Genomic DNA, 26,609 nt, shown 5'->3' on the forward strand with positions numbered 1-26,609 from the left:
TGGGTGCCTGGATGGACACCTCGGAATGGGGGCAAGGGGTGTCCGTCCCACGCCACAGCCCTCAGGGAACCTCAGGGACCCTCTGCTTGTGTCTCAGTGGGTGCACAGCCCCTGGGCCTGGTTGCAGGTGGAGGAAGGATGTGGGGTGCTGGATGCTGCTCCACTGTGCATCTCGAGGACCGGGCACCGGGCGGGGGGGGGCGCGGGTGAGCCAGGGGGGGCCGGGGTCCCGTTGCATCCCGGACCCCCTGCCCGGCTCCGGGCCGCTATCCTCCCCCCGCGCCGATATAAATAGTAGCGTCTTCCCGTTCCCTAAATTTCCTCGCTGACGTAGCGCTCACGTCATTGTGTAGGTTGATGCTTTTCTATGAATGAGCCGAGATCCCCGTTACTACGAGCCCGATCCTATAAAAGCCCCGCGCGCTGCGGACAGCGCAGCACCGACACCGGCGCCGGCCCCGCCGGGAGCCGCGGGGCCCCTGCCCGGCCCGGCAGCCGCGGGAGCCCGCAGGAGGTAAGGCACCGGCTGGGCTGGCCCCCAGGTAAGCGGGGACGGAGCCCGGTGAGGGGGCGGGAGGGGGCAGCGGAGCCCCGCGGCACCGGGCGCTGCACCTGCCCGCCCCGGGGTAGGGGGCGGAGCAGGGGGGACCGGGACACCGGTGCGGGGGCAGTTCTGCGGCGGGCGGGGGCGGCGCGGTGCCGCCTGTCGCAGCCCCACGTGCGGGCCGGGGACGAGGGGCGGCGGGGCGGCGGGGCCGGGCGCGGTGCCGGCGGGGGCGGTCCGCGGGGGCGGGGGCTGAGCGCGGGGCCGCCCCGGGGCGCACGGCGGGGACCGGCCACCCGCGCCTTGCGGGGGCTGGGGGTGGGGGGGAGGCGGGAAGAGGTGGGGAAGCGCATCCCCGTGTGGTGTGTGTGTGTGTGTCCCGCGCTGCGGTGACACCGGTCCCTGCTGTCCCCCTTTACCGCATCCATCACTGACGGGACCCCTCCAACCCCATCCCGCGGTGCCGCCGTGCCCAGCAGCCTGCACCACTACCTCCCTCGGGTTCCCTCGCACCCCGGTCCCCCCCGCTCGAGTGCTGCCAGCTCCGCAGCCCGGGGGGGTCCATCGCCTTCACCCCGGCGCGTCGAAAGAGCGCGGAGATCCCGTCGAGGAGAGCCCGAGTCAGCGCATCGGCACCTTGGCTCTAGACTGCTTACTGCTGCGTAGGGACAGGACAGTAACAGTCTACAGTCATGGCTACTGAAGCATGACCCACCGCCGGCACCGGCCCCGCACCGGCCCCGGCCCCGCCGCAGCGCTGGGGGGGCAGGCGCTGTCCGTGGTGCTGAGCCGTCGGGGAGCGCGCCCCGACGGTGGGGGGTGGAAGGTGGGAAGGGGCGAGGATGGGGGGTTGTCCCGGTGCCCTCCTGACCCCGCTCTCTCTTCCCCCCCGCAGACACCGACCCCCCCACGGCGGACGCCCCCCCGCCTTCCCGCTGCAGCCCAGGTAGGGGGGGACTCCCCGGCGGGGTGGACACGCGTGGGAGGGCAGGGGGCGGGGAGGGCGTGGGTGGATGCTACCGATGCTGCCGATGCTACCGACATTCCACCCCCAAGCACCGGCCCCCCCCGCCCCGCGCCGCCGGTGCGGTGGCGGAGCCGCCTCCTCGCCGTCTCCAAGGCACCGGCTGTCCCCCCCAACCCCTCTCGGTACCCCCCCCTCCGACGCCGCCCGGGCGACCGTGGCTTTAGATTGTTACTGTGCCGCTGGGGGGGTAACAGTCTACAGCCATGGTCGCCGGGACAGGCGGACTCGCAGCGCGGGCAGCACCGGCTCCCCCCACGCCCCCACCCGCGGGGGTCCCCGAGGCGGCGGAGGCGGGGCGGCGGGGGTCCCGTCGGGAGCGGCCCGCCTCCCGGGGCAGTAGGAGCTCACATGCAGGATGCAGCTCGCCGCACATCAACTCTTACTGTTCGGGGGGGCGGGCGCCGAACGGCTCCTCCTCGGGCAGTGGGAACGGTGGGGGACCCCCCTCGTCTGATCCCCCCATCCTGCCCCCGCCCCGCAGCCCCTCACCTGCCCTCCCAGCGGGGCCGCTCGGGGGCCGCCCCCGCCGGGCTCATCCCGCCGCATCTGTGCTCTCGGCAGCCGCGGTCCCGTCCCACCCTCCCGCGCCCCCCGTCCCGCCGCCGATGCACGGGAGGACCACGGGACGTTCGCGGAGCGGAGTGGGGCCGGCGCGGCGGGGACTGAGAGCGGCCCGCGGGGCCGGGGCGGGGGCGGCCGGGGGCGGTCGCAGGTTGCACAACCCGCCCGCCGCGGCCAGGAGATTCCTGAGCGGCGAAGTCAGAGCGGCCCGGCCTGCCCCGACACCGGGCACCGGGCCCTCAGCAGCCGGCGGCGACCGGTGCCGGCCGGGCAGGGCCCCTCTCGGGGGGCACCGCGGACCCACAGCCTCGGAGACGGGGACGGAGGGGGCTGGACGGGGCGTAGTGACCAGAGAGATCCCAGAGGGGAAGTGGGATGCCTAATCCCTTGGGTACCCCGGGGGTGGGGGGTCAGACACGGGTGGGTGACAGTGTCAGTGCCAAGAGGACAGGGAGAGCCCCCAAACAAGAACCTCTGGTCCTGGGATGCAGCTCCAGCAAGGAGCTCCCGTGGGTGTCCCACCTAAACTGCATAGGGGCCACATAGGGTCCTCTGCCCACACTCCTTCTCTCCAGAGCAGCACCATTAGGATCCTTACCCACCCATGGGGTCATGCACTTCTACCCTCACCCAGACAGGCACAAGCCACCACAGGTCCCTGGGGCCAGCAGGGCCACGGTGCAGCAGGGGAGCCATGGGCAAGAGAGTATCTCAGGTACCAGGTACTCACTGTGCACTGCCCCATCTCCTGCCTTTGACTCCTGCTTTTCCCATTGCTGCTGCTGGTGACGGGCCATGAACCTCACACCTCCAGGAAGGGGATTTTCGGGCAGTCCCATCAGCGCTCAGGTAAAGCCGCAGCTGCGTTTGGCACATCCACACTGCAAAGGTGCCACCCTGCATCCCCTGGGAAACACTTCCTTGTTTGTGCTCCATCACAGTGAGATTGTACCTGTGTCCCTTCCAGGATACCCCTGGGGGAGGGGACATGTCCCACAGGCAGCACTGCGGCCCCTTGGGCCCCATGTTCCAGCCCGGGAAGGCCCTGGCTGTGCTGTTGTTGTTTTGAAGGCCAAGTCTCTCCTGCTGACACCCTGGAATTAGTTTTTCTTCCAGAGTCCTTAAAAATATCCTGGATTCCTGACACCAGGACTTGTCTTCCAACGGCGCTTCCAAGCCACTGGGCCTGGGGCCAGCTGTGAGCGCCGGGGGACAGAGGCCGTCCAGCTCCCGTGCTCCTCCGAGATCACAGCGGTGCTGGGAAGGAATATGGTGCCAAGGAAGATCGCAGCCCCTGCCACAGCTGAGTTGTTACTTGCCACTCCCATGGTGGAATGGTGCTCAGCAGGGCACAAACACTGCCTTGCCTCAGCAATGCTCCCAGTGGCTTTGGTACACACTCCTGTGCATGGCCGGGAGGGTGGGAAGGGTCTTTCTGGGACCTCCAGCAGCCATGACCCTACAGAACCCCACAGCTGAGGACTGAGCTGTGGCGAGGGTCCCAAGGTACTGTCCCAGACAGGATTTCCCTGTGCATCCCCAGGAAAGCTCGTGGTCCCAGAAAACTTCTGGCTGAAGCCTGTGACCCACTCCTGGCTTTGCCAAGTGGCATGCTGGCACAATGGGAATTTGGAGTGGTCGGGGGGGAGGCTGAGCCAGCGTGGCTGGTGGGGGGTGCAGGGAGAGATGCTGCTGCCCCCCCAAAGGCCAGACAGCTGCCCACCGGCCGCACACACTGCTGTTGCCAGCTGACAGCTCTTGGCTAAACGGCCTTTTGTGATTCAGCCGTGTTTATCCCAGCCCTCGGCCCGGCCCAGCGTGGGTTTCCATGGAAAACTTCCATCCAAAACAAGGAGAGAAGGAGCTACAGCAGGAGTGACTCAGCCACAACTGGAAGCTTCTGCGGGTGAAGCAGGGAAGGGGGGGCTGTTCCCAACGGCTTGGTCCTGCTCTGGCAGCAGGGCCCGGGGCTGGCCCCTGGCTCTGTCCTGCCCGTGCTGCTACCTCCTTGCAGGCAGGAGCCAGGCAGCTTTGGGGGAAACTGCATCGTATGACAGTCTGCAAAACACATCACTCTCCCAGAGCACCCCCTCCCCACGCCAGCGCCAGGCCCCGCTGGTGAAGACAGGGGAGGAAAAGCGTGAGATGAGTAAGGCTCAAACCCTGCCACGATCTGCATGCCAGGCTTGGTGGGACATCTTTTTCCAGTCCTGCCCATAGGAGCCCTGCCCGTGCCTGGTGTGCCCCATGTGGGTGCTGGCAGGGTGGGCAGCGAAGGAGACCCCGAGTTGGCAGTGACACAGGGGAAAGGGGTGCGGAGAGCTGGGGAAGAGGTGGTGGGAGTTTGTGGGGAGGTGGCAGCTCTGGCAGAGCCTCTGCTTGTGCTGGTCTTCTCCCACCCTCCCTGAGATGCTGGGAGAGGGCTGGGAGCTCTGCTCACCTGGGAGAGGGGAGCAAAGCCCTTCCCTGCCCAGCCCCAGCACCCCGTGGCCAGGGCAGGCTCCTCACAATCAGGGCCATAGGCAGGGCCTATCCCTGGGGTCACCCAGGTTACTCCGATGTCTGTGTTGGGTTTGGAAAGGGTCTATTTGGGGAGGAGAGGGATGACATTCCCCTGCCAAAACACCCAGGCTTCTGGTGCTTCTGGGTAACACCAGTGGCTGTCCTCAGGGCCCCCTTGTCCCAAGCCAGTGGCATGGCTTGCTCCATCACCCCCTCACTCAGCAACAGCAACTGCTCCAGACTGTTTTGGGGGAAAAAACGACTCTCCTGGGCGGGTGGGAGAAGAGGAAACCCTCCAACAGCAAAGCAAATGAAGGGTGGGAAGACATCAGTCAGTCTTGTCTCCAGGCAGCTGAGCAGTGTGGCTGCATCCCAAGGACAGACTTGGATCTGCAAGAGAGGCAGAGGCCAGCCCGAGGGCATCTCGCCAGCGGAAAAGCAGGGAGAGGGAAGGATTCCCAGGGCAAACCCCTCCGTCCGGCGGGGACATGCAGTGACAGCCGCGGGAGCCGCTTCCCTTCTCCCATCACACCGGGGCCGAGCAGGACCTCCCTCCGCTGCTCACACAGGCACCTCCCGCGGACAAGGGTCGCGTTTATCTCTTTTTATTAATTTATTTAAACCCGGTACAGGAGCCACCCGGCAGGAGCCATCTTTAAGCAGACCCTGGGAAGAGAGAAGCAGGTACTGCAGCACCGCAGCTCAGGTCACCACCCCTCCCTCCCCAGCCCACCCCAGGGAGCCGCCCGCAGAGCCGGCACCGTGCTGCTCACTCACCGCACCCTGGGCTCCTTCCCCATCCCGCTGCCAGCGATGTGCCAAGTGCCTCCCTGTGCCCGGGAGCTGCCGGGGGTCGGCGGTGCGGGGCCGCAGTGCGGGCGGGCGGCCATGGCTGCGGTGCCTCCCCCGCGCCGGGCGATCACCGCGGGGCCGGTGATTAAAGAGCTACGGGCAGGCTTGGCGAGCGCGGCTGCTGCCGTCCCTCCACGGCTGCCCAGGGCTCAGCGGGGCCGAGCAGAGACAAAAGCGCCGGTGCTTTGTCGCAGCTGGTCGCCGTGTTCGGCTGGAGCTGCTGCTGCTGCAGCTCTCCTCCAAAACACAGCTTCTCCGACGTGGTCATCAAGGAGTGCAGACACCTCACACCTTAAAACGAGCTGTGACACAGCCCAGCTGAAGTGGCCAAGGCGGCCACCACTGCCCACCCTCCCTCCACCTAACACCCCCAGGACACCAGCCTGGGGCTGGGCTGCAGAGAAACTGCCTCCTCCTCCTGCCACCACCACCACTGTGCTGCTGTGTAACCAGCAACAAACCAAAGAGCAAAAACCCCCCAGGGCCGAGAACCGCTTGTTTCTGCTGCGTTGGTTTAACCCACGGCAGCTGCCAGGCCTGTTCCCAGCTGAGGGAACATAGGAAGGGCTTCAGCCCCTGCCCCTCTGCCCGCTCCTGTCATCCTCTGGCCCTTGCAGGGATGACACTGCACTGCCCTTCTGCCCAGGCAGGGGGAAAATGAAGACTTTACACTCGATTTCTCTCTTTTACCAACTATAAACCTCCAAGGAAAGCCTTGGTTAGAGAAGACCTCCAAGCACAGCCTTGTCCTGAGGCTGGTGCCCGATCTGCCCCAGCACTGCACTGGGCAGCAGCCAAGCAGAGCACCTGCAACTGTAACAGCAATAAAGGTTCTCAAGTGCTTCTGGAAAAATTATCAGAGCCAGAAACAGAGTGACAAGTTTTTCTTGTTCATGGAGGCACCTTGTACAGGGAAGATTCAACACATGTACTGAACCAGCAGACACTTCACTCCTGAAACAAACACCAGCCAGGAGTGAGAGGGTTTTCCAGATCCAGACCAGCTGGAGGTGTGGCTTAATAGATATTAAACCCCATGAATCTTTGGGGTGTAACAGCTCTGTAGGAGCTCTGTGACATGCAGACACTTCCTGTGGCTGAGCTGAGGGATCCTGATTTTGAGCAGCTACTTGAGTCTCTGGAAGCATCTCACACACAGAGTAGTGTCACCTTCCTACCCTTAACCCCCCCGAGTCACACTACATGTCATACGTTATATACATATATATGTATACATATATATGTATATAACTTTATATACATATATATGTGTTATTTATATATTATATACTCATGTATACAAGAAAGCTGAAATAAAAAGGGAGATGTAGCTGGGCCCTGGATGAACACTGCAGAGCAGAGTGGTGCAGGGAGCTGCTGACGACTCTGGGGGCACCAAAACAGTGATGGGTGTATACACATGGCTCACAAGAGCCCTCTTTATTACACAGACCGTTCTGAAACCTCCCCAGCCCCTGGGGGCTCGGCCTTCTCCTGCCCGGGCCGGAAGCGTTCCAAGAATTCCAGGTAGGCTTTCCTCTGCGCCGCGGCCGCGGGGATGAAGTGCCCGCCGGGGTGGGCGAGCACCACCGGCTCCACGAAGCAGCGCGCCAGCTCCATGCTGAGCGGGGCCGCGATCACGGCGTCCGTGTCGCCCACGACGTGCAGCGTGGGCAGGGCGATGGGGTGGCGGTAGAAGTGCCCGTGCGCCGGGGCGCGGCTGGCGAACCCGGCCACCAGCACGGCGAAGCCCACGGGGAAGCGCGGGTCGCCGCGGGCCCGCAGCGCGCACACCATGGCGGCCAGCGCCGCGCCCTGGCTGAACCCCAGCAGCCCGTCGAACGGCCCCTGCTCCGCCAGCGCCGCCGCCACGGCCGACAGAGACTCCTCCAGCCCCTCCGGCGCCGCCGCCGCCTCGCCCGCCTCGAACGCGCCGGGCCCCGAGAACCACCAGCCGCGGGGCGGGTCGTCCGCGTCGGGGTCGTCCTGGGCGGCGGCGGCGGGCACGGCGTGCGGCGCGTCGATGGGCAGCAGCTCGGCGCGGCCGCGCAGGGCCTTGCGGAGCGCGCCGGTGCGCTGGCGGAGGCGGCGGGCGCTCTGCCGGTACCCGTGCAGCGCCAGCAGCCGCAGCGGCCGCCGCTCTGCCGCCATCGCTTCCGCCTTCCCGCCCAAATGCCGCGCGCTGATTGGCCAGCGGAGGGAGGGGGCGGAGCAGCGCCGCGGAGGTGGCAGCGCGCCCCCCGGCGGTGGGGAGGCCGCAGGGCAGGGGTGGGGGGAAGGCGGGGCGGTCCCGATGTGTCGCGACAGGACGGGACGGGACGGGACCCCCGGAGAGACCGGGGCTGCAGCACGGCTTGGCCCTGCAGGGGGTCACTCCCCGCGGGCAGCCGGGCGCGGTCCGTGCGGGCAGCGGTGTCACCGAGTTACGGGGTGCGTCCCCATCCATCCCAGCGCAGGTACCGGGGGTTGCCCCGGTGGTCCTTACCCCGGCGGGAGGCAGCGCCGGTGCCCCCCTGCCCCTGCCCACGCCGGAGGCTGCAGGACCGGGTGCAGGCTGCACTCATGAGGCTGCGGGGTCTCCGGCGCTTGGCTGCTCCCCACCCTCCGGCGGGGCGGGGGGCGCGGGCGGCTTCTCCTGCAGAGAAAAGGGAGTTAAGGGGAGGTAAAGATAAAGGGATGTCCCATCCCCTGCCTGACCCGCGATGAGCCAGCCGGTGCTCAGCCCACAGCGCCCCGCGGGGCACTTTTGGGGGGACCGACGCCCCCATCCCCGGGAGCCGCAGGGCCAGGCGGGCGCTCAGCCCGGCAAGTACTGGGAGGGGGGCTCTGGTAGCCCCCGCAAGTCGGGCTGGCAGCGGCCCCGTTCCTGCTCGCCGGGAAGGAAGCCACGCGGTGGCGCTTTTGGCACGCGGCACCGGCCACCAAACCGCACCGGGCGCTGCTCCCCGCCCGTCCCCGAAACAGAGAGAGAAGGGACCCGGTGATTCCCCCGCCGCCCACCTGTGCCGGCCGGCCGCGGCGCGGGGGCTGTGTGCCGCCGTGGTTCGCCGTCCACGGCCCCAGGGACTGGCTGGCGTAGAAGTCCATGGGATAAGGCTGCTGCCACTCGATGTCCTGGAGAGCCACCGCGGCCTGTGGAGGGGACAGGGAGCCGTGACTGTGATGGGGGGGGCTGGCAGTGGTCCCAGCACAGTGGATTGGTGCTGGAGGAAAGCTCGAGGTTACACAGCAGATTGGATATCCCAGCAGCCTGCCTGGACTGGGCAAGGAGCACAAATGGAGAGAGGAAGGGACACTGCCTGGCTGCACGGACATCCCCAAGCCTGCCCCAAGCCAAGACTGCCCCCCCAAAATAAGAGCAGAGTGCTCACCTCGTAGGGTGTCAGCAGGGGCTTGCTGAAGGCTTCTCCCCAGTCAATGGAGAGCCGGGGACAGGCTACCTGCACCCACCTGGAAGGGACATAGGTGACAACAATGGTGATGAGCATTTTGGGAAGAACAAGCCACAGTGAAGCCCCTCAGCAGCACCCCAGAAGGTCTGTGCTGTGCCAGAGCCACCCTGGTAAGGACAGCCATGCCCCCGTGGGCACAGCTTGTGCAGGAGTGCACAGTGCTAACCCAGCTGACAGCAGGACAGATGTGGCAGGGATGGCTTCAGGCAGGACTCAGAGGCCTGGACAGGGATGGGACACCCTGGGCACCCCATGTGGGGGGCTGGAGGAGGGGTCAGCAGCACTCACGCATCCACATCTGGGAAGAGCTGCAACTTGCTGGGGAAGATCTCGGACAGCAGCACCCGCACGTAGGGCCGGCCCAAGGCACGGAGACGCGACTCCAGGTGCTGCGGGGGAAAAGGCACCCGGGGGGGTGTTAGGAGCCCCCATCAAGCCCCCATCAAGCCCTACCCACTGCCCCTTCCTGTCCATCAGACCCTCTGTGAGTCTCAGCCCCACGGTCGTGTCCCCTTGGCAGTCGCAGGCCAGGCACAGTGTCAGGGACTGCGGCCGTGGCTCCAGCTCTCCCCAGCACGTGCCTCAGCCTAATGAAGTAATTACTGCTCAATGACAACAATCTGTTCTCGTTAGCAGCTGCCTGCCCTGGGACCCCCGCCTGCCGTGGGCTGGCTGTGGCCAGAGCCTGCAGGAGGAGAAGGGCCAGGGATGTCCTTGTCCATTGGAGCTGCCACTCAATGGCCCCTGCCCAGCCAGCCCTGGCCATGCCCGTGTCCTGCCCCCATGGAACAGCAGCTGCAGGATCTTGATGCCCTGTTCTGCCCACTGGTCCCTTCACTAACCCAAATCTCACCTGCAGCTACCCCATAATTTCTGGGTGTCAGCAGGGCACCCCATTCCCATGGGGCAGGATACTGTTGTCCTGCTCCCCTCATCCAGCTGGGGTGCAGAAAGCACCAGCACGGCAGCTGAGCAGGGATGGTGAACCTGATCGGAAGTTCATCCAATTAAAACAAACCCAGGGAATTAATTGCCGAGCTGTCTGAGCGGGAGGGGGTGGTCTCCAAGACTGGCCAGCTCTCCCCAGCAAGGGGCAGGTTTAATGAGCCCTTGTCCGGCCTCCCTCATCTACTGCTAATTGCCCTGCTCGCTTAGCTCAGGGGCACACAGACTGGGGGCCAGTGGCCAGCAATGGGTTGCCAGTGGTGTCACATCTACCCTTGCCCCGGCAGTGAGGACGCTGTGCCAGCGATGCCATCGCTCACCAGTCCTTACCCCCACCCAGCAGCAGCATCCAGTGTCCCAGTGGGGGCCATGGGGAGGAGGTGGCTGGTACCTGCAAGATTTTTGGGGAGCCCTGACGCCCCAGTGTGCCCAGGATGAGTCCCCAGCAGCGGGCACCGGCGGCAGCGTGGATGGCATCCTGCCGAGCGCGGTGCATGCGCTCGTGGCTGTAGTGCTCCTGGGAGAACACCTTGCTGTAGGGGTCGTACCTGCAAAGCACAGCCAGGCTCACACACACACCCCATCACCTGCCCCCCCTCCGCACTGGACCCAAATGATGCCCGTCTCTCATTAGCACTAATTGCCTCCCACAGCATCTGTCCTCCTGGCTGGTGTAGGACCAGCTCATTAGGGGACAAGGACAGGGACAAGTGTCCCACCACAGCACCCCAACACCCAGCACAGCCTGGGCTCCGCGCTCGGCTTCGTGCTCAGCTCCCCCCTCAACCCGGCTCATCAATTATGAAGAAACCTTTGATTTGTTGCTTTGTTTGACGAGGAGAATTTTAATCAAATCCCACTCGGGTTTCGGCAGCTTCACCAGCGCCATAAACCTGACGTGCGCCTCCCGTTCGTAACAAACGACCTACTAGGAAATTCAGATTCCGCCAAATGGGCCCAGCCTTTCACTCCTGATATTTCATCTGCTTTCAGCCGCCTCATCATCGCGCTTTATGGCCTCTGCCTGCAGCAGCCGGGCTTTAATGGCTGCACCTCCACGAGCTTTCACAGGTACTTGTCAAAATGTTTATATTCAGCTGGAGTAAATGGCTCGTGTTCATCTCCCCGCTGCACCTCCTCACCCACCCCTCGGCCTCTCACCTGCCTGTGCCTGCTGCAGGCAGTTGCCTGCCCAGCCCTGGGGTATGGGGTGCTCCTGGCATGCAGGGTGGGGACAGCTGGTCCCCGGTGTGCTGGGGGAGTTGGGGTGCTCCCCACCCGCCCAGGGGGGATTGGAGTGGGTGCCCGTACCTGTATGCAGGTATCCCCGGGTTGGCAATCATGATGGACTCCAGGTGGAACCGCCCATCGCCCAAATACCTGCCAAGAGGGGAGGGAGAGCTACGGCACATGGCAAGCAGAGGCACCCATCCGTGTGTCTGCAGTTTCCCAAGCCACAGGTGCGTGGAGATGCCAGGAATCCAAGCTCCCGTGGTGGGGCCCAGGGACAGCAGGCACAGCAAGGGCTCCCTGTCTCTGTGCAGCCCCAGGCACGGTGAGGCAGGAGAGCAGCCATGCTCAGAGCAAAGAGGGATGCTCACACAGGCACAGAGTGGCTGGGAGCTGCTCCATCTCAATGGCTGGTTCTAGACGTTGCTGCTTCCATTTCTAATCGGATTTCAAGTCAGCAATTACATTTCAAAGCCTTTCATTCAGCTGCCCTAATGGAGTGAGGGCTTGGAAAATGAATTCAGACGTAAAACTTGACTAGATTTTGCCCTTAATTGGAGAATGACATTTTGGGAGATCAAAGCTAATTTGTCTGCAAAAGTTAGCCCCAGAGACGGTGCAAAGAAGAAAATAATAACGCAGGGAGGACGCAGGTAAGGCGGCTGGTTGGTACCGCACTGCCGCTCCTCTGGCAGAGGGAAGGACACGCTCTCGCCAATGCACTGCCAGCCTGGCCACCCCTTCCTGCTCCTGATGCCCTTGGAGAGATGCAAAGCAGAGCTGGTGTGGCTCAAGGTGAAGCCAGAGCTCCCACTGACCCCATGTCCAGCAATCACAAGCTTGTTTCCCCGCACAGCTGTGCTCAGAAAGGCACCAGTGCTGTTGGCTCCCAGAAGTGCAGGTGAGAAGGAGCTCTGCAGGGCCCAAACCCACACCAGCGCTCCCCAGCTCCCCCCAAGGGTGGGGTCCTTGTATTTATTTATTCTGAAGCACACTGTATTCACAGTACATTAAGCATTTCCATTACCTAAAATAATTAGGTGATAGGAAGCGAAGTGCTCCCTCTAATTTGCTGTCCTTAAATAAAATTAATGTTGCTGTGATGTTGGGCCCCGGCCATTTGTCTTTTCCAATTATCCACCCGCCCTTCCATCTATTATCTATTCTGATATACGACTCAATTATTTCCTCTGTGCTACAAGCACACGCCACTTAAAGCAGCGTGAGGAGCTGGAGGGGGCCTGTCCCAGGCTGTGGGGGACATCCCGAAGCTGGGCAGGGGGTACAGGAAGCTTGGGCAGCCTGGGCCAGGTAGGAGGGTCCTGGAAGACTCCAGGTACTTACACAATGGCATCTGTGTCCTTGGCGAGCCGGGGCGATGTGCAGCCCAGGATCTCTCCTGGGGACAGTGGCTTGCACTGGGGCACACACACCTTGTACTGGGAGCGCAGCTCCTGTGATGCTGCCTGCAGGAGATGTGAGGTCAGCAGGGACAGACCATGGCACAGAGGGTGGCAAAAGACCCTTGGGAACACCCTGGCTCTGGCAGTCCCAGCTGTTGCATCCCAGCACAGAACAGAGGAGGGGAGCCAGCCTGCTTGGGGCGGCACCAGTAACAGCCCCACACAGCCGGAATGCTCAGCGAGGCTCAACAAACGTATCAATTAAAAGACAAGGGAAAAGGCTTAACGCTTGGATAGCCCCGTGTTTAGATAGACATGGCTCAAGAGGCTCATTCATCTCCTCCCATTCTGCCCAGCCGGCCGTTCAGGGGCAGACAGACAGACCCGATGGAGCTTCCCCGGCCGCTGCCGGCACTGCATCAAAATGCCAAGTGCTCCACTGCCTGCCCTGACATTTACAGAGCAGCTCCCGGGGGAGCCAGGGAGGGGTGCCGCCATGAAACATTGATCAGAGTTATTATAAAGTACTTGATCAACATTACGGTAGCAGCGTATTATTGCAGCGACTCGTCAGAGGGGAACCGGCACCACCGGCACCCTGGGGCAGCGGCTCCCATCCCGGAGCTGGGATAGGGAAGGACTGAGCCAGGGGCCAAGGCAGGGGCAGACAAAAGCTCCATCCTGTGCCATGCACTGCCAAGGGATCTCCATCTCACCTGCAGCGTGGAGACAAACTGGATGGTGCTGACGAGGGCCAGGGAGGCGCCCGCCGCGAAGTTGAAGCGAATGGTCTCAAGGAAATGGGATGCATCGATCTTTATGTCCACGAACACATAGAGCATCTTCAGCCCCTGAGTGGAGTCGATGGGAACTGGTGACAGGAGGAGAGAGGTGTGAGTTTGGGGTACACCTGGGGCTCCAGCAAGCCCCAGGCTGTTGCTGCCTGGGGGATAAAGTTTGTTTGTGGGGCTCCCTGTGCCCCAACTGCCCTGGTGTGGGCAGGGTGGGCTGTGCCACTGCTCTGCCTGTGCTGGCACCCTGGGCAGGGGCTGTAGATGGGATCTGTGGAGAGCACCCGCTTGTTTCTTTCCGGATAATGGCAGCCTGGGGAATCAATGAACACAAATCTAATTACCCCCAGTGCTAAGAAGCCTTTGTCACTACGATTAAGTGAATAATTAAAGTACACAGAGTCCACATCGATCCGCAGCTCCGCATTCACTTCCCATTTTGGTGCTCTTCACCTGATCACAATTAAGTGCAAATTACTCCCTCCTGCGGGGCACGTGGGGCTGAGAGGGAGCAGGAAAGTGTCTGTGTGCCCTACAATCAGCCATGCTGGTGACAGGAGAGCCGTGAGCAGCCCAGATGGAGTCCAGCATCCCCTCAGCACCCTGTGGGTGCCCTGTGACCCACCCAACCCAGTGCAGGCAAACAGATAGCAGCTGGGTTGGTGACAGTCAGCCTGGCATTGCCTGCCTGTCCTTGTAGGGAGCAGTTCCAGAAGATGTGACTCCCATTTCCTGGAGCAGGCCAATGGATACAGTCCCTTCCTCCCCTTCCTGTTGTTCATTCATGAGCAGCAGAATACAAACCAGGAGTTTTATACTCCTTGTTCCAGTGGTGCCCATAACCCTCCTTCCATAACAAAGCACCAAGCACAGATATTTATCACCACGAACGCTCTCACCGACGTGGCTTTTAGGACAGAGTTCTCAACTGGGGAGTCAGTATTTCACACGGAGCCTGATGCAATTCTTCAAACCCATTTATACGACCCCATAAACGTCCAGGAGGGCTGCCAGCTGCCGGGAGCATGGCAGCAGCAGGGATGCACGCTCTTGCCGCTCACTACGGCAATTCTGCAGATCCACCTTAAAACCCAGAGCGTCTTATTGTTATTTTTGGGCTGATTCCATCCTGGGTGGACTTCAAAGTTAGCAGCATCTGGGACAGCAGCGCAGTTTCCATGGCAACTGGATCCAGAGTACTGTCCGCCTGGGGAGCACACAGCCTCCTCCTCCCTTCCCCGCCCAGCCTGCACTGTACCCGCAAAGCTGCCTTCCCCAGCCCTGGGGCCAGCGGGACCCCCAGGCCCTCGCTCCCCTCTGCCATCATTCCTGACTTCCCCCAAACCCCACAGAGGTAGGGTAGGGGGGCAAGAGCAGACTCATCCCCATTGGCAGCTCCTGAGCCAGTGGGGCCCTGCCAAACCATGGCCTTGCTGCTCTGCTCTTGGGTGCAGGGCTGTGATCTGTGCACTGCAGCAGCCGAGCAGGACGAGCATGCCCTGCTGTGCCCAAAATCCTGCCTGCAGGCAGCCACCCAGCCAGCCTGGCCCAGTGCAAAGCCAGCAGTCGAGGCTGGGGAAGAGAAATCCCTCTGGGAAGGGATTGGCACTAAGTCTCCGAGCTGGCGCTGAGCAGGGCGAGGAGCCGCTCACCATGGCACAGTGGCACAGCACAGCCTCTGCAGAGCCATGCACGGCCACCCTGGCAGTGCCATGGGGCTGAGTGTCACCTACTTAGGCAGCTGTGTCCATAGTGCACCAAGAAGTCAGCGCCCAGGGCCCGGGCCGTGTAGTCATCCACGCAGCACGCACCGTAGGTCACATCCCCCATCACCACGGCCTCCGCCTCCGTGAACCTGCGGGAAGGCACAGCAGTGAGGGTCGTGGCTGGCTGTGTCACCACAGCCCAGGTCCTGCCCCCCAGCCCCATGGCACTGGGGGATCCCACGCTGCCACCCAGCCACGCGCCAAAGAGGACAAGCACTGGCTACTCTCCGAGATGTCAACATGATTAAGCTGGAGAGCGGTAATCCGCCTCTTCAATTGGGTAAAGCTGTTTGCAATTCAGCGGATTATCCACTCATCAAACAATACGCTGCCAGCTTCCTAATGCTCCAGCAGGGAGAGCAGCAGAGGGAGACCCGGCACAATGTGGTGCTGCCACTGCCACAGGCCAGCCCTGGGGACTGGAGCCACCAGAACGGGCAGAACAGCCACGGTGGCATCTCCAGCCAAGTTGGCCGAGCCTCCATCACCCCGTACCTGGGCACCATGTGAGCCAGTGCACCCTAATCTCTGCCTGGCTGTGTCACCCATGGGTGCCAGTTTGGCCAAGCTGGGTGTGCTCCAGGAACAGCTGGTGCTGAAATGGCGCTTGGCACTTGGAATAGCACCAAGAAAACACTGGTGCTGTCCCCTATCCCTGCTCTGGGATCCCAGCATTCCATCACAAGTCCACTGGGCACCTGCCAGCTAGCGGGCAGAGGGGCACACACCAGCACTGAGCAGCAAAGCCAGGGCTCTGGCATGATTCAAAGGCGCCTCCTTTGTGGGTATTTTATTGCACCATTTTGGGGGATTATTATCTTGGCTGCCATCCCAGGAAGCTGCTGTGGTAGCTTACAGAGGAGAGCAGGTATCGCGATGACAAAGCCCCGCGCCTGGAGGGGCTGCTTAAACCAGATGCTAATTCCTTATTTACTCCAGGCCACACCAGCAGCTGTAGCTCGGTGCCAGCGGGGTCTCCCCTGCTGCTGGCACAGGGCTGGGGCGAAGGGGGCCGGGGGAGGAGGGGGCCCTGGCACAGTGTCACCCCTGCCAGCACCCAGCGCTGGCTGGGGGCCAGGGTCCCGCGCTCCCCCCAAGCGCCAGGCAGGGAGCGTTACGTCGGCGGCAAGAATAGAAATGGTGGGCAGAGCTGGGCAGATGGCAGAAGGTGGAGAAATGGCGGAGCGTGCTGAATATTAACAGCTCCGGCCTATCTGTCACCGCCCGGGGAGGGGGACAGGGGAGTAGCTCTGCTGGAACATCCCCGGAGAGGGGGCAAAGCCATCCTCACCTCCCGCGTCCAGCCTGGGTGTCTCCCACTCCACGCAGTTTTCCAAGGGTGCAGTTGGGGAGCGTCAGAAGATGGACCAATCCTGCCAGCTCCCAAATCCCGCGATCCCTCGCTGCCAGTGTGGCCCAGATGGACAGATGGCTCCTCCACTGCCTGCATGGCCACGCCGTGTGGCTGGGGGCTGCCAGTGAAGGTTCGAGAAGGCTCTTACCGCCCTCTCAAGCCCTCAGCCCCCTCCTCTAATGAGAGGTGATGAGATGAACATGAATCAGACTCCACACATCTCAGCAAAAGTGGAAAATTATTCAGCTCCTTAAGATTCAGGACGGGGAGGTCTGACTCAGAGCGGCAGCCAGCGCCGCTTAATTTTTTATAGATTAAAATGTATGCAAATTGGCCCAAACCCCAGAGAAAGTCCCTGGGGGTGAAGAGCAAGAAAGTGAAATAGCAGCGGTGGAGGAAGGAGGGCAGAGGTGCCCGCGGCCCCTGCACACCTCACAGGGCTGTAGCCAGGAGTCACATGGCCACTGGCCCACGGGCAGGGAGAGTCAGGGCTGAGCCCTGCCCCAGTCATGGGGAACATTCCTGCTCTGGCTGCCAGGAGAGGAGCCACTGCTGAGGAAAGAGGCTTCGGGATGATGGCTGGTGAGGAGGGAACCTGATGGTGCTGCCACTGTGGCCAGCACAGCTGGAAGGGAGGAAGGAACCTGGTGGTGCCACAGCAGAGGCACCCGGCTGGCACAGCACGCACCAGGATCACCGGCTCTGGCTGGGCTGGACGGTGGAGCGGAGCAGTAATCATCTCCCGAGAGAAATCAAAGGCAGGCGCGAGGGCCTCCCCTTGATGTTTTAATCAGTTCGGTGTCGCCAGAGTCTTTCATCAAACTACAGAGGAAGGAAATGTCAATTAGCAGCCACCTGCCTCTGACACAGGCTGGGGAGCTGCTCACCAACCAGACGGGACCAGGATGCGGGCAAGGGGCAGCCATGGGAGCGTCCTTGCCGGTGTTTTGTGTGCCTGGAAGTCACCGCAGCTGTGGATGGGTCCCAGCAGCGCGCTGGCAGGGAGGACGTGGTGACGGGGATGTCCCCACCCTGAACAGAGACGCTCACTACAGCTGGGAGCTCATGAATATTGAACACGTGGGGAGGTTATTCATCTTCTACGTCCCGCAAACCCCGGCTCATTCTGAAAAACCGCCTGGCCTTAGCATTTTTCTCATCTCCCCCTAATTCATTATCTCCTTCTTTAAACAGATGGTTCCCAAAATCCCATTTACAAAGCGCCATGCTCAGCACTGGCAGGATGTGCACCCGGGCGGGCCAGGTCCCGGCCCCAACCCCAGGCACTGGGACCCCCAGACCCTCCCAGCCCCACTCTCCCCTGGCCAGCACAGGATGGAGATGAGAGCAACCCAGGGACAAGTTTGGGGGCTGAAAATCCTGGGTCAGAGACAGGCACACATGAGGCCCTCATGTCCCCAAGCCAGACCCTGTCACCTGAGCACAGGCACTTGGCCAGAGCAGCCCTGATTTATCCCGGCCCCTCGGCAGATGAATGAGAGTGTTTGCTGCTGGCAGGAGTGCGAGGTCCCCTGGCAGTGTGTGAATGATACAGTGCTGCTCCTCGAGCCATGAAGCAGAGCCACTCTGCCCAGCAGGGAGGAGTCCTCAGCCCCAGCATGTCCATCATGCCTGGCCCCACCAGCCCTCAGTGGGGAGGGCATTGAGGGGACCAGGCTGAGAGTGGCACCACGGGGCTACCGGAGGATGGAACAAGCACTGCGATGCCGGGGTGCCTGCGTGTCCTGCTGGTGACACGGAGCAGACTGCTCCTTGCTTCAGACCCATGTGCACCCCACAAAACACACACCCACTGCCCGCCCTGCACCCCAGCCTGGCTTGTCCCAACACACCCGTGGGGGTGAGTGCAGCCCTGTCCGAGAACAATGCACTTCATTAGGAGAGAAGCCCATCACCAAGGCCCATAACCACACTCCCAACTTCATTAGCACAGGAAGGCTGCACATAATTAAAGTAATGAGTTTGCAATTTTATTGCAATCGGCGCTGGAGGAGCCCCGCTGCAGCTGGGCAATCACAGGGCCCTGCTGAGCCTCTGCAAGTGGGTCAGGATGGGGAGAGGTGGGTGTCCCTGCAGCCCCCCAGGAGCAGACATCTCTGGCTCCCCTCAGGGGACCTCTCCTCTGTGGTGCCAGAACCAACACCACGATCCCAGGGGACATGTCCCAGAGTACCCCAGCTCTGCTGGCCCCATAGCTGCAAAAAACCCCAAAGTAAGGCAAACCAAGGGCCAGTGCATGGTGGTGGCAAAGCCACCAGGTGTGTTCTGCATCAGATGGTGCCTGTTCCCTCTTCACCATGGCCAGGCCACAGAGCTCTGTGGGACACAAGGAGGTGGCATGAAGCAAGTGGTGGTGGGCACCACACCTGTACTGGCACACCACAGCCCTGGGAGCTGACAGCCCTACAGATCCCACATATTTTCCCCTGCCCGGTCCCTGTCATGCAGTCACTACCCGGGTAGAAGATTTTAAACATCTCCAATGAAGTGAGAACTTTATTCTTCCTAATGATGCTGTTGTGTGGTTAATGATGGTGATTAAATTCCCCTGCACAGCGTGCACCACTCTGCCAGTGTCTCCAGGTTGTGCTTAAAGGACAAGGAGAGAAGGACTGGCCAGCACAGCCACAGCACTGTGCTGCTGAGGCTGGATCCTGACCTCTCGGTGTCCCAGGATATTGCTTTGAGACCTCCTAGTGATGCTGCCAGTTTCGCCAGCACTCGGTGCCACATGGCAGACCTACCTGGCCAGGGGACTCGGTGACTCCATGGCACTGGAAACCTGCTGGGCACACCAGCCATGGCACCGGGGACTGCCAGGCACAGCAGCCATCAGGGGCTGTTTTGTCCTAACCACAGTGGGGCATTTCAAGCTCTGCCACAGCTGCTATGTGCACAGATTTTTAACTCTTTACTGCCCAACCAGAGATGATTCAAGATCCCCTGTCACTTTGAAAAGTCCCCATGAGCACCTGGGCACACCACGGCAGTGTCACTGGGATAGCCTGCGCCCCTCCAGCACTGCCTCACCCAGATGCTCAATAGCCATCAGGAGCAGGGAGGTTTTAAGGCTGTGGCAGAGCAGCCTATGAAGGCACCAGGACACCCCTAGCCCCTCTTCCTATCACCCTTCCCCACCACCAAGCCACGGCTGACTATCAGGAACCACTCTCACCATCGTGGCACACAGAGACAGAGGGATTAGCAGCTGCAAAGCCCAGCAGCCGACTTTATTAACACGGAATCAAAAGCCCAGCTGAGAGCCCAGCTGATCCGTCTGCTCCAGCCCCAGCAGGGAGGGGAGCAGGGGTCCACTCCCGGCTATACAGCCCCCCCTGCTACAAGCTGTTGGCGTAGGGGGCACGGCTGCCGCCTCCCCGGCACGACAGTGGGTGGGCTGGGGGCTGTCCCCTCCCCGAGCCGCGGTCCGAGATCCCCCCACGCGGCTCTCCGCGCTGCCGCCCCCCAGCACGAGTTACCCTCTGCCGAATTACATCAGCCGTGACAAATGGAGCCAATTTGGAAGGTGCCGCGACAGCGTCGTGATGCGGTGCCGGCAGCGCGGCAGACCCCAGCCCCGCCGCCCCCCCCAGCTGGCCGCTCTCCCCGGCACAGCTTTGACAATGACAAACCTATTAACACTAATTAACTGGGCCTCACACTGGTCAATAATGCTCCAAGTGCACTCTCGATTTCAAAGGCTCCAGGCTAAGAACCCCACCGGCCTTCCTGGAGGCAGCGGCTGTGACACTTTGGCTACATCTTCATCCCTGCAGCCCCTCGGGGCTCAGCAAGCGCCAGTGCAATGCTGGGAAGCCCAGCCAGGCCCCACCTGGCAGCCCTCTCCTCTTCTTGCCCCACCAGGGCTCCACAGGGGCCTGCTCGCTCCCACATGGCAGTGAGGGACACAGTGACACGGCCATCCTCCCGCATGGGGACAGACAGAGGACTGTGTCCTCCTTGAGCTGTCCATGCTGCAGCAGAGAGAGCCACATCCCTGCTCTCGGCTCTCTCCAGCACTGCCAGGCCATGGCACAAATATTGTATTAAAAGGCAGCTCTGGCAGAAGGGATAAATATTCTGTCTGAGTGGCAGCTGACACGGCTCCGGCTGAGCCGGAACACAAGAGGTTGGGCACTGTCACCCCAGGGGCACCAGCCCCGGGCATGGCTCTGCAGCCATCAGCAGAGCGAGCAGAGGGAGGGGGAGCTCGCTGGCATCCCCAAACTCCACTTCCCACCAGCAAGGATGGGGCAGGAGGCTGCAGGGATGGGCTGGGGAGAGGGGTTGCTCACTGAGCAATGCCCCCAGTGGGGGCACAGGTATCCCCAGCACGCTCAGCCCCCGCATTCTGTCTGTCACCAGGGGGAAGGGGACACGCCAGCCCAGGGATGATGGTACCCCAAGCCCACATGCCCAGGCTGGCCAGGGCAGCCACCCTCAGAGCACACGGCTGCAGCGATTCCCGTCACGTCGGAGGCTCGTCCAGCCCCAGCGCCGGGTGAGGAGGGCCAGCAGGAGCGGCGGTCGAGCTGCAATTCCACATTAATGCTGGCGATGAATATTAATAGCAGGAAGAGGCAGGCACTAACGAGGCCACCTGCCGACTCACCTCTGGCAGTGGAACTGGGCCCCAAGTGTGTCCCCAAGAGAGCAGGGACAGGGCTGGGCCCACTCCTGCCCCCGGCCACAATCCTCCAGCTGGCAGTGCTGGTACCCAGCATGGCCACATCCCCAGCCAGAATCATGGATGGCACCCAGTGCTCCCAGCAGGGGACTGGCAATGGGGGTGTCTCTGGGTTCTGCATGGTGGCAGAGAAGGAAGGATACAGCCCCCCTACACAGCCTTGAGGCCATCCCCCATCCAACCAGCATTCCATCAGTGCTGCCACATCCCCTCCTTTGGTTGGGCACCCCCATCCACACAGCACCCCTCTCCCACCAGCACCCCTCACCCTGGCACACAGCACCCCTCCTCAGCCCTGTGGAGCACCCCTGGCAGGGAGGGTGGGTCCAGCAGGGATGCCAGCACCCCAGAATCCACCAGCACCCTGGCATTCAGCACCCTGGAATTCACCATCCACCAGGAAGTGAGGCTTAAGGTTTCATTCAGATAAAAGAGCCCCTTAATCCGCTGCCTTTGAAGTCGGAGACATGAAAGCGGCTGGGTGCCAAAGCCGGAGAGGAGGCAGCTCCACTTAAAGGGACAAACCCACGCGAGCTGCCCACACTCACACCCATCCCCTGCCCCCCACACCCGTCCCCTGCCCACGCCCACCTTCCCACCAAGCGTGGGGCTGCCGTGATCTCGCGGGGGAAACGATGGCAGAAGAGGGGCAAAGCCCGCGGGCACGGTCTGCCTTCCCACCCGGCACGGCAGCGGCTGCTCAGCTCCTGGCAGCAGGGAGGCTGAGCCTGCTGGCCCTGGGAAGACAGCTGCTAATGAGTGCCACGACCCCCATGGCAGACGAGGCACACGGTGCTATTAGCACTAATTCACTGTGCTAAAACAGAGAGGGGCTGGACAGGGGGCCGGGGGTGGGCAGGGAGGAAGGGAGAGACACTCAGGCAATAAAGATATCACAGCCAATTTCTGCAAGGTGCCTGCATCCACTGTCACTGCACAGCCCAGCTCCTCTCCAGTGCCTCAACCTCCGTCCCAAGCAGCACAGAAAAGTCCAAGGAGGAGCCGTGAGGAAGGGGTTGCCCAGCAGGAATCACTTGCAATGACCCCTTCCATGCCATCACCACGGCCTCAAGAAGCCTCCCCAGCCGAAGAAGGGCTGCCCCTGAGCTTCTCCATGCTGGGCAGCCTGACTGCAGAGACAGGAGGAGGCCACGGGGGAGGAGGACAGACCAGTGCTGCAGCGGTGGCCCCACTGCCAGCCCTCCCCTGGCTGTGGCAGTGCTGCCGTGGCGAGCGCGGGCACCGGGCTGGCGTCAGCCGGTCGTTGACACGGCTGCTCCCCGGCTCCAGCACCCCCACGGGGCCCCGACATGCTGAGCCCGTCAGCAGCTCCAGGCACAGCAGCGAGGGGAGGAGAAGCCGAGTGGCGAGGGCTGGGCTGGCGCTGTGCCGGTCCCTGTCCCCAGGGCTGGCAGCAGGTCCCCGTGACCTGCCGCAGGGCAGCAGCACTGCCCAGCTCTGCCCAGCCATGGTACAGCCCTGTGAGTGCAGCTACACTGGGGCCCTCCACATTCCCTTGTCCATAGCCCTGGGCCTCATCCTGCCTAGTGGCCACCCTACTCCCAGCAACAGTCCCCACCCCCTTGCCAGCCCTGGAATCCAGCAGGGAAGCGTGGAAAAGCCACGGTCTTACCGCTCAATGATGTCTGCGATGGTGCAGGCGAACATGAGGAGCCCTTCCGGCATCTGCAGGGCCACTGGGAAGAGAAACAGCCCCGGGGTTAGGAGGGGCTGGAAGGGACATCCTGAAGCAGGGGCCACCAGCTCCAAGGTCACCACACTCAGCTCGAGCAGCAACCACAGAATCACCCTCCCCAAAACAGCCAGAAATTGGCCAAAAGTTCCAGTGGCTTGGACAGCCGGGGTGCACGCTGTCCTGCTTTAGGCCATGTCTACTCTCCCTGCTCACGGCCCCTGTGCACACACCTCATCCCTCTCTGAACCCGCTGACACTGCTGGTGTCTCCCGCTTCCCGCAGTAATGAGTTCCAGATTTTAATTATGTGCTGCACAGGAAAAGGTACTTTATTCTGTTTATTTTAAACCTGCTCCTAATAATGTAAACGTGTGCCCCTGGTTCTCCTGGTACAAGAATGAGTGAATAATCATCCCCTGTTCAGCCTCTCCACATCATTCACAATTCTACATCCCTATCATATCCCCATTCGTTCACCTCTTTTTCCAGCTAAAGGATCTAAATCTATTTAATCTCTCCTTATACAGAAGCTGTTCCAAACCTTTGATCATCCTCGCTGCCCTTCTCCACACCTCCCCTCCCTGCTCCTCTCCCCATTTCAGGAGGGTGGCCAGCGACGATGCAGCATTGTGCTTAGCAGGAATTTATTCAACAACAAATGATGTTTCCTGGTTTGCTCCCTCCTCGAAGCTCAGAACAATCCCTTCTCCCCCAAAGACCAGCTGGGCCTCCCAGTGCCTGGGGTCCAGCTAGGAGCCCCCCACGGGGTGGTGGGGAGCAGGAGGGACCATACTGGGGGAGATGAATGGAGGAGGCCCCATTAATCCTATTATTGTTTCACCTCTCATCCCACTCAGATATCCCAGCTTCAGTGATATCTATCCAAACATTCTCTCCAGATCCCCCTCCAACGAAAGCCCCGTGCTGCCAGGCCCAGCCTGCTGGCCAGCGTGGAGTTGTGTACGGACCTGGCTCAAACTGGGCTAATCCCACCCTGTTCCAACCAACAGGGCCCAAGGAAAGCTGCACGTGCTCTGCCAGCCCCTGCCTGAGCTGGCAGGGCCAAGAACTCAGGGCCCCGGAATCCCCCAGCCCATCTGGGACCATTTTGGCCCATTTGGGAACATTTTGGCTCATTTGGGACCGCCCTCCACCTCAGATCTACAAACAGCTTTGCATTCCCCCATGAGGGGCTGGCAGGAGGTGGCTGGGTCACTCAGCACCAGCACAGCACGATGGGGACAGGGGGTGACACCCCTGCCTCCCCTAAACCCCACTGCAGGCAGGGCACAGGCAGGGCTGGCTCAGCCCAGTGGGAGGCTGCGTTCCCCCAGCAACCAGCCCCTGGCTGGGCTCTGCACAGGCGGATTTTTAAATCCCAGCACGGCTGGCTGGCTGATGGGCTCCGCTCCCAGCTCGGAAGCCTAAATCCCAGCCGCATATTTACATTTAATTAGGAGGTGCCAAGCAGCAAAACACGGCAGAGGAGCAGCCAGAGCAGCACGGCTGGGCTGCCTCGCCGTGTCCTGGTGGGACACATCCAGCCCTGCCTCCCGCACCACAGCTGGGATGGGATGGGCAGCCCCCCCTCCAGCATCACAGCCGGTACCAGCTCAGCTCCCAGAACATCCCCCCTGTGACGCCTGCCAGCCCTGCCAGCTCGGTGCCAGCGGGCAGAGACATTCCCAGGTGGATACAGCGTTTCAGCCTGGATCTGCCTGGAGCCCCTGGAGCCACACAACCCCACGAGCAACTGAAGGGAGGGTGGGGACGCTGGTGACATCCAGGGGTGAAGGGGGAGGCTCCCTGCCCTGATGCCTGTAGCTGATCACACAAGGCTTTAGTGGGATGCACAGGCCACGAGGGAAAGCCTTGGCATCACCCCTGAGGCCACCAGTGCCACTCCCCACATCTCTGGGGCTACACAACCGCCTGAGGACCCCAAGGAAGGTTCAGACCAGAGCTTCCCACCAGCTCCATCAGTGCCCAGCCTTGCAGGGGTCCCCCTTCCCGCCCTGGCAGCATGTCAGGAAAGCACAGCGAGAGAGGCAAGGGGAGAGAGGAGCACAGCAGGGACCTGGCCGGCATCCCAGACACATCTCCAGGCTGACAAGTCCGCACAGCTCAACCTGTCCTGTCCAATGTGATTATAATCCAGAGATACAGATCTATTAACCCCCCTCGAGGGGAAGGGAGCTCGCCAAGGCAGAGCCTAAATACTCCAGGGCACTGCAGGCAGCTCAGCATCTCCCCTGCCCTGGCCTCACCCGCCCCAGGGAGGGTCCCAGTGGCACCAACCAGCCCCAAAACCTCGCATCCCCGGGGGTCGGCGCTCACCCTTCCTGGCCTGAGCCTGCCGGATCCGCCAGATGGTCTTGGGGATCTCGAAGTTGTAGTTTGGGGGCAGGGCCTTTGCCGCCTCCTGCAGCTCTGAGTTTCCAAGGATCTCCTCGGGGATCTGCTGTGCAACGTGTCGCGCGGGGGCTCGGGCTGCGGGACAAACCGGGAGGGGGAGCTAAAGGAGGGGCCGGGAGGCCAGAGCACTCCACAGCCCACGGGCCACCAGCGCCCTCGCTGCCCTCACGCCAATCCTTGGGATGAGCAGGAGGAGTCTCCGTGCTCTAACACGACAAGCAAGAGAAGAGGTCGTTGTGCTCAGACCCCTTGGAACCAGCAGGAGAAGGGGGTGGGTGGGGTCCTGCCCTTCACGCTGCGAGCAGGTTGCTTCTCCTTTTATTGGGGAAAACAACGTGTTTGAGCCCAAAAAGCAACACTGTGAGACCCACCGAGTGAGGGGCACACCACGCACCACCTCCTCGCGGCTCATCCGCCAGCACCCCGGCGACACCCTCACGCACCCCTCCATCCCCCGGCAAGGGGATCCCGTCATCGCGCTGGGAGAAAAAAAGCCACCAGCGGCGGGTGATCCATCCCCGGGGAGCCTCATCCTGAAGCCGCCCCTCCCGCCAGCGCCCGCCCCCCCACACACACTCGGCGATGCCAGAGAGCGGCGGGGGAGTGACAGCAGGGGGATTATTCACTATTTCCAGCCCAACGCCGGCACTCATGAGCCACCAGAAACCCTTCCCCGCACGGCCCACGGGACAACCGACAAAGGGCCAGCTGGGCCGGGACGGCGGCGGGGGAGGCCCGGGACGGTGGCGGAGCCACCGTCCCGGGCCTCCCCCGCCGCCGTCCCGGCCTTTAGCCTCAAGGCAACTAACAGAGCGCCCGGCAGCGGCCCCAGGAGCCCCGTGCTGCCCCGTGTTGCCCCGATCTCATCGCACCTCTGGCGGGCACCGGGGCCGCGCTCCCGGCCCTCACGGGGGCCGCCATTGCTGTGGCGCACGTGGGGGCGGCCAGGCAGCACCAAGCGAGCCCCGCGCGAGGCCGGAGCAGCCGCCGGCCGAGACATCGAGCGCGGGTTGGGGGCGGGGGGGGGAGGGCACCCGCCGGGCCCCGATGGGACGGGACGGGACGGGCAGCGGGGACCGGGGAGGAAGGGGGGATGATGATGGTCCGGCGGGGCGCTGGGCGTGCGGTGGGGTGTGGCAAGAGTTTGTGATGGCGGGGTTGTCCCCCACTTCACGTCGGGGAGGGAGCTTTGTCGCGTCTCTCGCCCGGCGCTGACGGCCCCCGGGGGCTGCCGGTCCTAACGTTAACACGGGACACCGGGAACGTTGTCATGGTGACGGGCCGTGTGTCCCCCCGCTACCCGTGTCGTGGGGCAGAAGCGAGGGGTGGGGCAGGAGGAACCCGAGGGTAGCGGGGACCTCCGC

At 62.5% G+C, this 26,609-nt stretch overlaps 3 protein-coding genes across 6 annotated transcripts; 1 reads left to right on the plus strand and 2 right to left on the minus strand.

Moving 5' to 3' along the window:
- The first annotated feature begins 365 nt into the window (after positions 1-365).
- On the plus strand, positions 366-6,347 carry LOC126643463 (basic proline-rich protein-like). 4 transcript variants are annotated; one of them, XR_007629755.1, is made up of 3 exons: positions 366-514; positions 1,440-5,318; positions 5,681-6,347. XR_007629755.1 is itself a non-coding variant. In XM_050321817.1 (2 exons), exons 1-2 carry the CDS (start codon positions 368-370, stop codon positions 2,235-2,237), a joined length of 945 nt encoding a protein of 314 aa, XP_050177774.1. In that variant the 5' UTR covers positions 366-367; the 3' UTR covers positions 2,238-6,347. The 4 variants fall into 4 exon arrangements, 1 of the variants encoding a protein (XP_050177774.1); XR_007629757.1 differs by having other exon boundaries at positions 1,440-4,281; positions 4,983-6,347; XR_007629756.1 differs by having other exon boundaries at positions 1,440-2,981; positions 3,237-6,347.
- An 8-nt stretch (positions 6,348-6,355) lies between these two features.
- Positions 6,356-7,646, minus strand: OVCA2 (OVCA2 serine hydrolase domain containing). Its single transcript, XM_050321818.1, has one exon. It carries the CDS (start codon positions 7,635-7,637, stop codon positions 6,930-6,932), a length of 708 nt encoding a protein of 235 aa, XP_050177775.1. The 5' UTR covers positions 7,638-7,646; the 3' UTR covers positions 6,356-6,929.
- Positions 7,647-7,971: 325 nt separating this feature from the next.
- On the minus strand, positions 7,972-26,180 carry DPH1 (diphthamide biosynthesis 1). The gene is made up of 12 exons (XM_050321816.1): positions 26,118-26,180; positions 25,168-25,320; positions 22,769-22,832; positions 15,041-15,162; positions 13,233-13,387; positions 12,458-12,579; positions 11,195-11,263; positions 10,275-10,431; positions 9,227-9,327; positions 8,858-8,936; positions 8,487-8,618; positions 7,972-8,121 (listed from the first exon to the last, which is right to left on the minus strand). Exons 1-12 carry the CDS (start codon positions 26,164-26,166, stop codon positions 8,047-8,049), a joined length of 1,278 nt encoding a protein of 425 aa, XP_050177773.1. The 5' UTR covers positions 26,167-26,180; the 3' UTR covers positions 7,972-8,046.
- Between the last annotated feature and the right edge of the window lie 429 nt (positions 26,181-26,609).

This window comes from Myiozetetes cayanensis, unplaced genomic scaffold, assembly GCF_022539395.1.
Source record: "Myiozetetes cayanensis isolate MyiCay16 unplaced genomic scaffold, myiCay2020 scf27, whole genome shotgun sequence".
Taxonomy (NCBI): Eukaryota; Metazoa; Chordata; class Aves; order Passeriformes; family Tyrannidae; genus Myiozetetes; species Myiozetetes cayanensis.

Coding starts and splice junctions, on each gene's coding strand:
- LOC126643463 (XM_050321817.1), top strand. CDS start 368: ATGAATGAGCCGAGATCCCCGTTACTACGAGCCCGATCCTATAAAAGC. Junction 515..1,439: donor GCCGCGGGAGCCCGCAGGAG/GTAAGGCACCGG, acceptor TCCCCCCCGCAG/ACACCGACCCCCCCACGGCG.
- OVCA2 (XM_050321818.1), bottom strand. CDS start 7,637: ATGGCGGCAGAGCGGCGGCCGCTGCGGCTGCTGGCGCTGCACGGGTAC.
- DPH1 (XM_050321816.1), bottom strand. CDS start 26,166: ATGGCGGCCCCCGTGAGGGCCGGGAGCGCGGCCCCGGTGCCCGCCAGA. Junction 13,388..15,040: donor CTATGGACACAGCTGCCTAA/GTAGGTGACACT, acceptor TCCTGTCACCAG/TTCCCATCGACTCCACTCAG. Junction 9,328..10,274: donor GCTCCCCAAAAATCTTGCAG/GTACCAGCCACC, acceptor TTTCCCCCGCAG/CACCTGGAGTCGCGTCTCCG.